The 16,272-nt window shown below is 45.5% G+C and overlaps 1 protein-coding gene across 1 annotated transcript; it reads right to left on the bottom strand.

The window, feature by feature from the left end:
• Positions 1–1,025: 1,025 nt before the first annotated feature.
• SAMM50 (SAMM50 sorting and assembly machinery component) lies at positions 1,026–15,497 on the bottom strand. Its single transcript, XM_063928918.1, has 15 exons — positions 15,329–15,497; positions 11,939–12,049; positions 11,681–11,782; positions 8,914–9,001; positions 8,091–8,197; positions 7,549–7,679; positions 6,415–6,502; positions 5,924–6,052; positions 4,682–4,753; positions 4,067–4,153; positions 3,844–3,914; positions 3,051–3,118; positions 2,198–2,344; positions 1,886–2,027; positions 1,026–1,217 (listed from the first exon to the last, which is right to left on the bottom strand). Exons 1-15 carry the CDS (start codon positions 15,347–15,349, stop codon positions 1,172–1,174), a joined length of 1,410 nt encoding a protein of 469 aa, XP_063784988.1. The 5' UTR covers positions 15,350–15,497; the 3' UTR covers positions 1,026–1,171.
• Between the last annotated feature and the right edge of the window lie 775 nt (positions 15,498–16,272).

Raw genomic sequence — 16,272 nt, forward strand, 5'->3', positions numbered from 1 at the left:
TTTCCTGTCTATTAGATTGAAAAGTCAGTTAGACAGGAAAAAACAGACCCCTAACTGACTTTTCAAACAATTGAGTGTATTTTCAAATTGAAAAGCCAAAACTACCCCCAAAAAGCTATTCCCAAATTAAAGACAAAAAACAGAACAGGGTGTAAAAATGTATACAGATGTGTTCTCAATACATACTGCCACAGTTGCAGCAAACAGCCCTTCTCGGCGTGCCAAGTACCGCGTGACTGTTTGCGCCAAGCCCCTTTTTCACTCAAATATGCGTCTTAGTTGCAATGCAATGTGACCAAACCGCTTCACAGGACAGCGCTAATTAATTTGATATGCAACATTTGTACATCGGTCTGAATCTGTTTACGGAGTGTCACGATTAGGGTGGCCAATCCTGGGCCATTTTTTCAATCCCAGGTATCGGGATTGAAAAAATGGTCAATCCCGGGATTGGCTTTTTTTTTTTTTTTTTACTTTAAATCCGCCCGTCCCTGCCCCGCACACATAACCACCTAACTGCTGTGGCGAGTGGGAAATACTTCAACCACCTTCGCGGCGGACAACGGACGGCTTTCCGGGCTCGGCGGCAGGTGATGGCCTGGTGAGTGACTGTGCAGCATGACCTCAGAGTTAGAGGTCACGCTGCAGCATGCGCAGGAGGAGCCGGGCAGCGTCTGAGCCTCCTGAGGACGCTCAACGCTGGTCCCTCAATCCCCGGGATTGGAACTTCCAATCCCAGGACTGAATACCAGCCATTTTTTGGCCTAAATACCGGGATCCCGATCCAGCGATTGGCCACCCTAGTCACGATACAGCTTTGTTTCATGCCAAGTTCCTTTGTGCTTTATCTACAAACCTGTATATAGTTACAATTAATTCTTGTGTTGTTAAAGTTGCAGCTTGGCGTCTTGGCGCAGATCTCACACCACATGGTGTACTGAGGTAGGTGTATGAAGACATATCTGTAGGTGTCCATTTTTATACAGAGAACCTTTTTTTGTTTCAAGAAATCACAACAAATGAAATCCACATTCGATGTTTCATTTTTAATAGCTCAGGGGCATAAAATATAGTACATAAATAGAGCTGGATAATAGAGTAAGAAAACCAACTGTCTGTGTAAATAGCGCCGAGAGGTTTGGATGAAGTGCATGTCTCGTAATGGGCCGGGTTACAGGAACCGAATCCCAGCCCCAAACTGTACTCCGTCACATATCCTACAACAAAAGAAAAGATGCATTGATGATGCACTACAAGAATAAGATGTGCAATACACTTTTTCTGATAAATTACACCGTAGTTAGGAATTTTATTTGAAAAAATCTGAACCTGGGTGTGAATAAATGTGTTAGCTTGCAATAATTTGGTCTGGGGTATATGACACAACCTAGGTTTCTAACACATTATCCTTTTGGTATTTACATTTTTTTTCTTCAGATTTTAGCCTCGTTTAAATTAACACATTTGAGTACCTAAACTGCTTTTCACTTATGTAACGCTTTTAATACTCTAATTACAGACATCTATGTAACACTATTAGCACTGAGCAACTTCTTATTAATGTAACAGCTTTAAAACACATAAAATGCTACTTCTCGCTAGTGTATGGTCTTAGGGCGGTTGGTTTGTGCCGGTCCAGGGGGTCCTGTGCTCTGGATATGAACCTTAGGGGTGTTAGGGACACACCTAATGAGGTCACCTGGCCGTGGTAGATGGGCACATATTTTTTATCCAAAATTATGCTAAAGATTTTACTCCATGTTAAATGTAGAGTTTATTAGAATTGATCTTATTGTCAGTTCTTAGTGTTTAGAGTGTGCACCTGCATTTTCTCTTTTTTTTCTGTGTGTCATTAACATCTTTCCCAATGATCAGAGGAACAAACCTGTCTCCGCTCTGGACACCCATGGGGATGCAGTAATTCAATTCCAGCCTTGCAATGTTTCCAAGCCGCAGCACAAGCCCCGCACCGTACGACCAACGGATACATTCAGCCAGCCTGCGAATGTGAGCTCTCGGACCTTCACCTGGGTAAGGAAGAGAAGGAAATCAACGCAAGCAATTGGCAAAGCAACCAGTCCCCAACCACAAGTCATCTATTTTACTTTGTACACAGTCCTCCTTTACCAGTGATCATTCATACAAAAACTACCAGCCAGGACACACAATGATGCTCTCCAATGTATATTTCCCATACCATAGTTCAGGTTGCAGAGATTTCCGGCATTCAGGAAGAAATGTGTTCTGAAGAGATCCCCAAATCCGCCTCGGCCAGGACGGAAAGGAAGTGGGGTGTAGAGATGTACACCCCCAGCCCAATATGCTTCACCACCCAGGTAGTCGCCTGTAAGTACCGCAAATCGCCCAGGAGAGAAGGCTCATTATAATAATGCTCACAGGTTGCAAACGTCAAACACACTTTCACAGTAACTAAAGAGTGCAGGCACTTACGTTACCAATAACATTTCCCGCAGTGCAATAACATGTCCCGCAGTGCTGCACAAGGTCATTATTCAGACATATCAGTCCCTGTGGAACATAAAATCTAATTTCCCTACAGTAGAAAGGGCCTATATCCACTTACTATATGCCAAGCATTTCCCTGCTGCATCAGTTACAGTTCCCATGTTAGGATTGCAAAACAGCGGTAGTCAGAAGTCCCTGGGACACCGTGTCTCATCTCCCCAGCAGACAATCAGCATTTGTATACAGCATGAATATATTTCATGGTCATTCTCTCTACGGAAAGGAGCAACTGGGGAACTAATTTTATATATTTTTTTTTTTTTTTTATAAGCCCCTCGAGCTGTCTAATGACCGACCTCCAATTAACCACAAGGATTTTTATTGGATCCCAGGTGCTGTATTCAAACTGAATGGCAAGAGTATTAGAAAGATTTCATTTGTCCACCAGGTGGCGCTGTCCAGTTGCAGCGCGAAAAGTCAAGAAACATACAGAGTAACAAGGCTACATCACTTATTCCAATCTGCTTCACTGATTATCTATAGAAATAAATAAAAACACTAATGGTCTACTAAAGTTTACCCACCTTCACTCTGGGGTCCAATGCTGTACATGCTAAATCCCCGTACGCTCGTCGGTCCTCCCAAATAGAAGCTGCCAATAATACCAGAAGTTGTGATTGACATAAAGTGAGCCAAACATTCTTATTTATTTTGCTGGAGCAGCAGGACTGTGGTACGTGGAGGAACATATTTTCCAGTCCAACATGTACCTACCTTAGGAGAAGATGTATGATAAGTCAATATTGTGGGGTGGGTGGGGTTCAGGGGGGGTGGGGGGGAGGGGGGGGGGGTTGGGTGTTATAACGTGCGCTCATATCGCTTGCACCCCCTATGTATTACTGTGGTGGTGCGTGCAGCATGACACCCCTGTCTATATTGGCGCTATCTACAAAACAGCAGTCAATATGCCGAGCAACGTACGAACGGTCAGTGGCACTAACTATTTCCTACACCTGCAGCTATCGAATTTGACAGCTGCAGGTGTCATTGTCCCATCACCGCAGCAGGGACAGCGCTGTTGCTGGATGCACAGGAGATCTCGCGCATGCCCCTGTGAATCCGGACAGGAGGAGAGACACAGCCTAGCGCTGAAGCACTGTGTGCTCTAGCGGGGATCACCGGAGGGGGGAGTTTTCACCCCACCACTCCGGCAAAGGAGATGGTAATACACCTCATCCGTGTGTCTTCCTGCTTTGCATGAGTAAAGAGGAGATGCAGGAAGAATTATAGCGGTACGATATGTGTCGCTATAATACATCTCCCCCTTAGATTTCGATCAATGTAACCGGATCACAACCCCCATTCTGTGTTACTCACCGATCTGCAATACTGGATGGTTGGTCTCCGATGGGAACTACCATTCCTCCCCAGAGAGATGTGGACAGCACCTAGTAATAAATGCCGCTGGTAAGAGGAGTCTCACATACAGGTCACTTATAGATCCCATCCCTGTAAGTCCATGTGCACAGACAGGAAGGGTTTCTCTTACAGGTGCGTAGTCCCTGCATTGCGTTTATTTAAACTTTAAAAGACATCTCACCGAGTCCCACGCCAGCCGTTTGTTCAGCTGCAGCTCAAAGTCCTCCTTTAGGAAGCTGACGTCTCCTCCGGTGTATCCCGCCAACTCCTGCAAAGCACAAAACCTCATGGTGATCGCGTATCCAGCCATGCTTGTATCAGTCCTGCATAACTTCATTCAGCAGGAGCCAGGGCCAAAACTTAGGAGACAGAGGCCTCGTGCCTTTATAACCGACACGGAAATCTTCAGAGTACATTATACCATATATCTTTAAACGTTAATCTTTAAAACCACTTAACTGACGATTTTTCCCTTTTAAAGCGTTAAATCATTGTTTTTTTTTTTATTTATTTTATTTAATCAAGTTGAAAAAGTATTTTTTTAAATATTTAAACATTATATTATGCACATCTGCAGAACGGATCTCCTCGTCAAAAACTGGGGGGCTGCGCAGTTTCATGAAATCTGACCATGCCAGTTAAGTGGTTAACAACTGACTAAAGGCACAAGAGAAGTTTTAGCTTATTACATGAAAAGAACAATTTAGTCCATTACAAAAGTAATACATGTTGAAAAAAGAAAAAGAAAAAAAAACAAAAACTTTTATTTCAAGTTCTAAAGATGTTTGGAAGTTACCTGGTTGATCTTCAGTAAGGCTCCTCTTTTTGGCAGTATAGTAGAATTGCGTGAATCGACCACCATTGTGTGCTAGCAATCAAACACAAAACGAATCCAATGAATCCGTCATTAGTCCTTTATACAGAACAATGTATTCATATCTAAAATAAATGTTATTTCTTCAACATGGATTTTATTTTATTTTTTTAAATAATAGATCCTATCTATATTGTATCTTAGATGAATAATGAGAGGGAGAGAAAAAGGATGCAGGAGCCTAACGCATCACAGATTTCAGAGGTTTGCTTGCAGTCGTCTTGGTGGAAATACTCTATACAGCTCAGTGTGCTGGAACGGTTATAGGGGCGTTCTACCGTTTATCATTGAGCCATTCACCATCTGTCCGTGACTGCATACAATGATAGCAGAGGAATAATATAAATAATGTATTCAGACGAAAAGCATGTTTCCAGTATGACTGACTGTGGGGGAGATTTATCAAATCTTGGAGAATAATAAAGTGGAGAAAGATAAAGTACCAATCAGCTCTTGCCATTTTTCAAACACAGCTGATTGGTTTGTACTTTCTCTCTCCAAGCTCTTATAGAAGTCCCCCGTTTCTAATATTTCACATACAGCAGTGAATCTGTAGCTACCACCACTCATAATTCCGCAGAACTCCTGGCTGCACATCATCACACTACTCATCGCAACGGTACACTATACTGCAACAATTCATCTTATTCCTGAATGTGTGGTCATCTGGCTTCCTCTGTTCTATAAAGTGGACATATACAAAGAGACAAAACTAGAACACGTGATTCATATATAAATGTTCCCCACGGGATTCTGGGTAGGTAACGTGCAGAACTTTGCTCTAATAGGGTGCAAGGCCCCACTGACGTCACTGTTGGGGACAGTCCAGCCCCCTCAACGTCACTAATTGGGGCATGCCCCAGCCGAGGCGTCACTAATAAGGGCGTGCTGGGCATTCCACAAGTTCTTCATTTAATGTGAATAGATGGCGTGTGCGTGCGCATGGCATATATTCACGAGGCGGCAGGTTGTTTTAGCAGTGCGCTGCTAGCGTGGCAGCCTACATGTGTTTGTGTGCGTTTTCCAAGAAAAAAGATAAGTCGCTGCCGATTCACTTATAGAATAGTGGTGTTTAGAAATGATTCACGTTACACAGTGGGGGGCAGGGCCTGTTCTTATATATACACATGACAGGTATGAGTTATTTCTAACATTAGGTCTTACCGATAGAGAAGACTTGAGCGAATGTCCGCTTTCCTCCCGTATGGCGAATGACGCCGTCCGTGCTAAGCAACCAAGTTCTCTCCAGACGCCCTCCCACTTCAGAGTATGGTTGGTCTTCCATAGCGGGAACTGTAATATAACCAATGACAATAGGCAGAGGCCAAGACTTAAACTAGAGGCTCAAGTGACCAAAGCATAAATAACCACAACCTTAGCTTTGCAGTAGCCCTGTGCACAGTCTGATCATTGCACCTACCACAAACCTTACACAAATCCTAAACCCGTACATACACATCGATGCTCGACAAGGACATCCGACACAAAGGGCCAAGCACCTGTTATATTAGGTTTACAGCGGACTTGTAGCAGCCTCCGGTGACGTCACTAATACAGGAAGAATTTATTCTCACGAGTATTGGGTCAGGCCACACACTGGCAACAACCACGGTGTCCAGGCAACAGGCATGCATTAAATAATGAACGTTCCTTACATTGAATTCCGTAGATATACCCCGGTCTGTCTCGCGCAGTGAACTCCACGGGAACTGCCCAGTTACTTTATACAAGTTAACGCAGAAACTGAAAATAAAAAAATATTTTAAAAAGTTTCATTCATACAGGTATTCAGGGGGTCATGCCGACCTGATCGCACGCTGCCGTTTTCCGCAGCGATCTGGTCACTACTGCGCATGCACCGCAATGCGCAGGCGCTTTGTACGGGTACAAAGCGGATCGTTGCTGGGCGATGGATTTAACGGAGAATCCATTCGCACAGCCGATCGCAAGGAGAGTAACAGGAAGAGGGCGTTTATGGGTGTCAATTGAACGTTTTCAGGGAGTGGTTGGAAAAACGCAGGCGTGTCCAAGCGTTTGCAGGGCGGGTGTCTGACGTCAATTCCGGGACCGGACAGGCTGAAGTGATCGCATTTCAGAGCTACTCAGAAACGGCACAAACTGTTTTTGTACCGCTCGGCTGCACAGGCGTTCGCACACTTGCAAAGCTAAAATACACTCCCCAATGGGCGGCGACTATGCGTTCGCACGGCTGCAAAAAGTAGCTAGCGAGCGATCAACTCGGAATGACCCCCTCAGTTCCTGAATCTAACGGCCACATACATACACTGGGTATGGCCATTCTGTGGGTAGATTTATGGGGAGAAGCCGATCATATCAGTAGGAATGTGACTGGTGCATCATGAATATAGGTCAGGTAGTCTCCCGGTGAACTGGATTCTGTTAAGAGTTCCGCCCATACATGGCTGCTTCCGTTGTAAGCTGGCGATAAGCACAACGACCCAATAGAGCGTCTGAGCCTCAGTAGTTCTGTGGCTCAATTTACAAGGATTTAGTCACAGGCCTCATCTAGTAATTTAAAAGGGAGATGTCCACTTTAGAACAAGTCTTGCTCAGTGTAACCCTCTCTCTACCCAATACAGTATAAAGGGCTCCAAGCTACCGCTAGATTTATAATACAGCTCTAATGAAGTGTCTTGGATAGACTGAGAACTCCAGCACCCAAAGCAGCTGTATGAGCCGGCTCTTGGCTTCAGGTACGGAGGTAAGGAAAGGGGGTTGTTGGGGAATGACACCTTTAAGTATGTTACGTAAAAGAAGCAGATTCTTACTTCCTTTCAAAGTTCCCAACTTGAGGCTTAAAGAACGACAAGCCGTAGGACGTCTCCTTGGTTCCGTATGAGAATTGGAAAGTCATTTTTTCAGCACGACCAAAGAGATTGGGAAGTTTGAGTCCGAGAACCTAGAACAGGGACCAGGCGATAATTCTCAGAGATCAAACGGATGAAAAAGGACTCACTTACAGGGTCTATATACTAAGCCTTGGAGAGAGATAAAATGGAAGGTGATAAAGAATCAGCTCCTACCTGTCATTTTCCAAACGCAGCCTGTAACATGGCAGTTAAGACTGGACTGGCTGGTTCTTTATCACTTTCTCTCTAAGGCTTAGTACATAGACCCCATATAGGTCATTAAATGGGGAGTTTTCATTTTATCCATTTACAAATAAAATATATGCATTATTCTATAGAATCTGACACATGTATTTGGGTATTATTTGCATTGTTACAGAAAAAAAAAATGGCACTTTAAATAATAATAATGATCACTATTGTGTCACCAAGTGAGCGATTACTTATAGAACACGCCGTACCATACTGCCTTCATTGTTCCCAACCATTGTATTATAACTTCCGGTTAACCTCCTCAACTCGGTGACTTGAAACGTGACATCCAACCCATTGGGAAGAGCATCATCACCTAGAAAGAGAGAGATTAAAGGGCTACAGCTTCTTCTTTGTTTAAAATCTACATCAACCAACAACTAGGATGATATGCAAATCTTATTTTTTATTAGTAGCCTTATGGCTGATATAAAGGATTCACTTTATTTTAGAAAGAAAGAGTCAAGGCAGTAAGAGTTAGTTGTAACTTAAATCAGAGCTAGGGATAGGCAGGTGCTGTGGAATCACAAGCTAGTGTCTTAAAATCCACTTAATTAAAGTTCAGTTACTGGCAGCAAAGCATGTGACAAAAATAGCATTCAGAAGTGCTGTATTTCAATCACAAGGCAGCAGAAACATGGGGCCTAATTCTGAGTTGATCGCAGCAGGAACTTTGTTAGCAGTTGGGCAAAACCATGTGCACTGCAGGAGAGGCAGATGTAACATGTGCAGAGAGAGTTAGATTTGGGTGGGTTATTTTTTTTTTTCTGTACAGGGTTAATACTGGCTGCTTTATTTTTACACTGCAATTTAGATTGCAGATTGAACACACCGCACCCAAATCTAACTCTCTCTGCACATGTTACATCTGCCCCACCTGCAGTGCACATGGGTTTGCTCAACTGCTAACAAAATTGCTGCTACGATCAACTCAGAATTAGGCCCATTGACCGTGATTGAGTTCCCAGTTAACACAGACCCTATTATTTTATCCTATACATATTCAGGATTGGCTTTAGTGCTTACACTCACCTTCGCAAGTATCTATTAGAACTTCCACCTCTCTAAATATCCCCATGCGGAGCATCTTCTCTCTGGCCTTATGTGACTTTGTCATCACCTGGTAAATGAAAGATTGGTGCACTGCAATTGCATAAATCTAAATTAAGTATGTAATGCCAACATTCACCCCCTTCCCCTCCAATAGCAGAAAGGCAGCAGTCAGAAGTCCAGTACACCAATTGATCAAGACATGCTCACTCACCAATGGATCATAAGCCCAATCATCCAGATAGCTTTCCCAACACACAGTTTATTCAATATATACTGTTCGGATTTGTAGCATCACCAAATATGGCCACAATACACTCACAACCAGTTCAGACATCAGGTGATAAAAAGACAATTCTCCTATGTTACAGGATTCTGTCTGCTCATCTAAACAGAAATCTGTTCATGTATATTTCTGGTCATTTTGTGGATAGCGTATCCTATACATATAATTATATCCTGAATATTGTGTTATCATACTAAACATGGTGTTGAATGACTTGCTATCTATGCAATTGTTTATTATAACTCTTTAGCACAGTTCAGCGTGCAATGTGATGTAATGAAGCAGAATATTAATGTGACTATACGAAGGCGGCCATACAGTCTATATTTCCTCACCTGGAATACTTAATACCTTCCCTTAAGAAGTCTTGAGGACGAAATGTGTTGGTTTCTACAGGAACTTATCTCCCTTTAATGCAGGGGTGGGAAACCTTTTTTCTACCAAGGGCCATTTGGATATTTATAAAATCCTTCGGGGGCCATACAAAAATGATCAACTTAAAAATTACCCTGCCCCCCAGTAGTTATGCCCCTTAGAGGTACTGAGTGCGCGTGCCAAAAATGGGTGTAGCCAATTAAAATGGGACGTGATGCACATATACCCCCAATAGTGCAGTGCCAGATACACAAATACCCCCAGAGTGCCAGATATACAAATGCCCCCAGAGTGCCAGATATATAAATGCCCACAGAGTGCCAGACCGCTCACCGTGCTGCAGGTCCGTCTGGCGGCGTCGCAGCTGTCGGGTCAGGGCAGGGAGGAGAGCGCGGCTATGTCCGGCTGCAGCGGCGTGTAGGACCTCAAACCACCCGCCGGTTCGTGAGCCAACAGGGCTCGTGTACCGGCAGCGGCGGCTCCTGATTGGCTCACGAACCAGCGGCTGGTTTGAGATCCTACCCGAGGCTGCCGGACATAGTAGCTGCGCTCTCCTCCCTGCCCTAACAACTGAGACGCCGCCGCCGGACTGAGCGGCGGCGTGTCTCGCTGCCAAACAAGCGGGTGGGCCGGAACAAATGGCTTTGCGGGCCGTATACGCCCACGGGCCGGAGGTTCCCCACCCCTGCTTTAATGAATGGATCTAGCAACAGCCGTCTACAGCATTCAGGACACTACAGTTTCCAAACTTCTGTCCTGAGCGTCAATTACAAGTAAGCATTTTGCCGTGTTGACGTTTGTATGATTATACCCTTATTGTTATTATAGATGGGTTTTTTTGCTGCATTACATTATATATGAATTTTATCATTTTGGAGTATGCAGAAGAACGAGCTCTGCTTGCTTGGCCTCTTCTGGGAATTAGCTTGATAAGCGCTATCGGATTTGAGACAATCCTTTTATGTTTCAGATAAACTCCTAATTCTCCTCTATCTTGTATGAGGACACACACACACAATCACTTATACCTTTGATCATTTTATACCTCTTTGAAACCTTATACCCCTTTTCCACTACTGAGCACGGGTCGCAGCCTGGAGCCTGACACGGGTGCTACCCGGCTGCGGCCCGTGCTCAGCCCCTTTCCCACTGCGCTCCCCAACCCAGCATATTGCCGGGTTGGTGACGCTGCTAGTGACGCGGCAGGGGCGGTGCTGGGAGATCACATGATCTCCCAGCGCCGCCCTTCCATACAGTGTAAATGGGAGCCGTTTACATTTTTACACTACAACCCTACCCGGATCATTCCCGTGTCCTACCCGGGTATTTACCCGGGTAGGATTCACGGGTCACATGATCCGGGTTTTTGCGGGGGGGGGGGGGGGGGGGGGGGGGCTTTTCCACTTGCAAAAAACACGGGTAAATGCACGCCCCTGTGCATTTACCTGTGTTTTTTGAGCTAGTGGAAAAGGGGCATCAGTGAAGAGGTTCTCCAGCGTGGTCCTCAATACACCCCAATGGTCCAGGTTTTAGGTATATCCATGGCTCAGCACACATGGGTAAATCAAATTGACTGAAGTGCTAATTAAGTCACTTGTGGCCAAGCATGGATAAACTTAAAGCCTGCACCATTGGGGTGCCTTGAGGATCCGCATTTGAGAACCTCTGCCATATTGTAAGTATCACAAGTTATTGATATGGCTGCAATCTTCCCCCTTCCAGTCTTCGTGACTAGTTTTCTTGGAAACTAATAAATATATACATTTAAAAAATGTAATTTTGTGTTTAGTGGTCTATCAAGTACCAAAATGTCATGGAAGGAATTTACCTAACAATCCAATACTATAGCGTGTTCATCTAAAGTAAAATGCTTAAGGGGTAGGGTGCAGGGTGCTGCCGGGACAGTTGATGAAGGCACAGTGTAACCAATCTCTTTGTAGATTTTCCCGTGTAGCCCACAAAAGCATGCAAGAAATGAGTGACTATTCCATACCGCATTAACCACTATTGTGCACAGCCGGGCATCGCTCAGAATACAGATGACCATATGCAAACACTGATATATAGACTGAAACAATGCATACTTACATCGATAAGATTCCTAGCCTTAAAGACATCACTAATCTCATACATAACGAGGTCGTCCTTTGTCCTTCCCAGGCCTTCAAAGTGCACACGCTGAACCACAACCTAATGGAGACATGGAAACAGTTACCAATTCCTATCATAATCTAAAATCTTTCACAATGCGGATTTACTTTTTTCTACACATAAATTAATAACGTGGCGGCTTATCAGAGAAATTCACCAATGTGTACCAATAAAGGACAGGCTCCGGATACGTACATCTTTGTTTTCCAAGATTTCCTGCTTTTTCTGGGGTTCTACTTCTACCAGATCTGCAACGTCATCTGCGGAGCCGAAGTCCGGCCCATCCATAGGGAGGGGATCCAGACTCTGGAGAGAACAGAAAGGGAATGAGGTTATCATTTCATACTTGCCAATTTTCTAATCCGGTATTCTGGGAGATACAGGTTGGGACGTCCAGTTAGGATCTTCAGGCAGGGCCGGCTCTACCATTAGGCAGCAGCATAGGGGCGCCATTAAATTCATCTAGCAAAAAACTGAAGGATGTCTCTGTATGTGGTCTCCTCCTTTTACACTGAGCTGGCTGCTGCTGCCGGTCTAATCATTTGCAGCTGCTGCTATCAGGCTGTATCGCATAGTGTCGCAGTGCTTCCTCTGTGCTGACACGTGTAACATCACGTCATGTGAAGGCACTTAGGAGACGGCTGTAACTATGGCTCCCCTACAGCCGCTCCTCATAACCCTGATGCACCTCCTCCAGGCCCCTGGATCCGGCTCTCCAGTAGCAAGCAGCACCTGACCTGATCGCAGGAGCACATTTGTTAGCAGTTGGGCAAAACCATATGGACTGCAGGAAGGGGGGGGGGGGGAAATAGAACATGCGCAGAGAGATAATATACACGAAAAGGAGGGCGAATATCTACTGCGCCCACAGATGGCTGCGGTAAGGGCGTCCAGGGAGATGTCACTCTATCCCCATCAAAGTAATCACAAAAAATACAAGAGTCCGCCTTCTGCTGCTCTATCCGCAAGTCCTTAAATAAGAATAGTAATGGTTTGTCAAAGGATTATTAAAAGTCCCAAACTCCAGAACCAAGGAAAGAAGGTCACCAACAATCTAGATAGTTCAGGGAGAATAGTGTTCGGGAATCTTAGATGACGGTAGTTAACAGATGTGTATCGTAAACGCGTAATTGGAGAACTCCTTATAGGTACGCACATGTACAATGTGCGCAGAGTATTCATAAAGGTATCTTTCTCCTCCATACACGTAGTAGATTCTATCGGTCTTCTTCCCTTTTAGTCGCCACTCATAAAACAAAGAAGAACAGAAGGGTATGGAAACCCCAATGGTGTAATACGTTCGATATATTGCCGTCAGAAAAAGGTGTATGAAAACTGAGAAGGCGACGTAAATCCTATTAGTAATCAGGAACGTACCGAACTTACATAAATATAAATTATACTCCTTTAAAGGTATCTTTCAAGGGTGCAAATAATATGGGGGTGATGCGTACCCCAAACTCATGTTCTGCAGATGTTATACGGGCACATCAAGGTTTGTTTAGTGAATAGCTTTTTGTTTCTTCTCTACCAGGCTCTCGTCGAGACCACAGGATACCTGGGGTGCCGTAAATCCGGACTCCCAAACTCCTAAGGGCTGATCTCCTGGGTATCGGGGTGTACCTCCTTAACCACCAACGCGTTTCAACTGGAAAGTCTTTGTCAAGGTGTCTTGCGGATAGCGCAGCAGTAGGCAGACTCTTGTATTTTTTATGTGCAGAGAGAGTTAGATTTGGGTGGGGTGTGTTCAAACTGAAATCTGTTGCAGTGTAAAAATAAAGCAGCCAGTATTTACCCTGCACAGAAACAATATAACCCACCCAAACCTAACTCTCTCAGCAGATGTTATATCTGACTCCCCCCCCCCCCCCCCCCCCCCCCTCCTGCAGTGCACATGGTTTTGCCCATTAGCTAACAAATTTGCTGCTGCGATCAGGTCTGAATTAGGCCCTATATGTCTGCATCTAGCAGCGTCGCTGTAATGCTGCCGCCGCCTGTAAGAGTATGAGGGAAAGCAAGGAAACAACTTTTTAGGTAAGTAACCCATGAGGGTTCTGCGGGACCACAGACTGTACAGATCTTACAGCCCAATGAGTGGTTTGCACTAGTAAACAGCATAATAGAGAAAACACAGGCTCAATACAGTACATGTGGACTATGGGGATCAGTAATGAATGTACAGATGGGGGGGATGGAACACAATAAAGAGCATACAAATACATATGTATGTATACACATACAGTACAATTAAATCTCCCCACCAGACCCCATAAGCAGATGAAATTTTTATATTTTATTTTATTTATTTATTATTATTATTTTTTATTAGATATTATCCCGGCACGCAGCAAAAATGTGAAATTTGCCTAAGTGTCCTATACAATTCCTAACATGCCTGCTAGTGTGTATACATAGGCAGAAGGAATGGTCATCACTCAAGGATTTGAAAGTGATGCAGGCCATACACTGGTGCGATATCTGGTACAATGTACGATTTAGCAGCGTCGTATGATGCATTGTGTGCACATCGTACTAGTTTTGGGTATGATTGCGATGCGCGTCACCGTGGGTCAAATGTCGCATCCTCAGATCATGTGAGCAGCCCATATTTATCCATCGTAACCGTATGCACATCGTACCTTGTTTCATGCACATACAATGCATCCTATACGATCAGCATCATTTTTCAGTGCCAATTCCTTTCAGGTGATCACGTGCTTTTTGTGAGGCACACAATCGAATTACAGATTGTATGCTTCATCGTATGCACATAAAACTCCAAATCTTGTGCCAGCTTCAGTGTTGTCCCTTTTCCCTGTATATGTATAATGGGGTGATCTTCAGTATGCCGACTGACGGGATCCCGGCGCACAGTATACCGGCGCCGACATACCGACACTTATTCTCCCTCGTGGGGGTCCACGACCCCCCTGGAGGGAGAATAAAATAGCGTGGCGAGCGAAGCGAGCCCGCAAGGGGCTCATTTGCGCTCGCCACACTGTCGGTAAGCCGGCGGTCGGGCTCCCGGCGCCGGTATGCTGGTCGCCGGCATATCGTAGTGAACCCGTATAATGATGCCATTCACCCCAGGCTACCTGCATCTCCCCTACAGGAGGTGGTGGCGGTGGGGTTTGCAGATTAGTGGGCGCTAGGTTGAAGCTTTGCCTAGGGTGCAGAGAGACCTTGCACCGGCCCTAGCTTCAGGGTTATGTTGCGCTGAGAAACGCATTGGAATGACCCTGCCCCAGTGCTGTAGTTGCCACTATTTATGGAATCCTAGAAGAGACAGACACACACACTTTATTCAAACAGACTAACAACAATACAAAACCAGGTGCCAAGCAGCGGCATAGGGACCCAGGGATTTTGGGGGGCGCCCGTATACCGGCTGAGTGACGTCATGAGAATACCAATGGGGTCATTACACCGAGTAACCCCCCTCTACTCATTCCACAGTGCCCAAAACTCATCCGCATCCTGTAACCGCCCCCACAACACCCCACACCACCGTCCCACACCCGACTGTCTCTCTCTCCCGCGGGAAGGTCACCAGCACCGACCCGCTGCCCCCTCTCCATGCCTCACCCGGGCGTGCACCGTCCCCATGGTTCCTGGGTTTCAGTCCAGAGAGGCTGCCGCGCTGACCCCGGGATTCACCTCCACACAGCGGTCTGACACAGAGACTGTCACCCGGACCTGGGGGCCGCCATGAGACCTGCAAAAACCACGCCCCCTCCACTCTCCGATTGGACAGCCGCCCGGCCTGACAAACGCGGTGTGTCCGGCCAATCGCGCTGCCGCGGCGGTGAACACGTGACCGGGCGGGGATTTTGGGAGGGACATATCTGAGAATGACCGGGCTCCTCCCCCCTCCTGTCACTACGGCTCCCTCTGACAGAGACAGAAGCGTCAAGCCACGCCCCCTCACGTAGCCGGCAGCGCTGTCACTCACATACCAGAGCCCCGCCCCCACAAGTAGAAACAAGAGAGCAGGTGCACCATACAAGCATTAGAATGAATATTCCATAAGAAATTGAATAATTATACATCATATATGAGGGGGATGCGGTTAATTTGCTGGCTGTCGAGATCCCGGCGGCCAGGATTCTGTGCCGGAATCCCGACGGCCGACAATGCCGACAGCCAGAATCCTGGCACAACAGGGCTATTCCCACTTTTTGGCATAAAATTGGTCAATATTATAAGCTTGCCCACCTAACGTCAAGGTAACCTCATCGGGTAGGTCACTAACAGTATAGGTGTTTACCTCCTGGGTAGAGGGCACCCTGAAACCAGCACAGACAAACCACCCCAACGCACCACACTAATAAAGGATAGCAGTGATGTATCAAAGTGTATAATTATTACAATTATTATAATTCTAATGGTTGCATGGTGCACCTGCTTTCTTGTTTCTATGTTGTAGTACTAAGGCGGGTATCCAATTAGCCCTGGTAATTTTCCAGGGCTAATTGTCCCACCGGGGGCTATCCTATTAGCCAGCACGAGCGGTGGCTTATCGGGGGTTA

The sequence above is a fragment of the Pseudophryne corroboree genome, chromosome 6 (assembly GCF_028390025.1).
Source record: "Pseudophryne corroboree isolate aPseCor3 chromosome 6, aPseCor3.hap2, whole genome shotgun sequence".
In the NCBI taxonomy this organism is placed as follows: domain Eukaryota; kingdom Metazoa; phylum Chordata; class Amphibia; order Anura; family Myobatrachidae; genus Pseudophryne; species Pseudophryne corroboree.

Coding starts and splice junctions, on each gene's coding strand:
- SAMM50 (XM_063928918.1), bottom strand. CDS start 15,349: ATGGGGACGGTGCACGCCCGG. Junction 11,783..11,938: donor AAATCTTGGAAAACAAAGAT/GTACGTATCCGG, acceptor TGTCTCCATTAG/GTTGTGGTTCAGCGTGTGCA. Junction 2,028..2,197: donor TCTCTGCAACCTGAACTATG/GTATGGGAAATA, acceptor TTCCTTACCCAG/GTGAAGGTCCGAGAGCTCAC.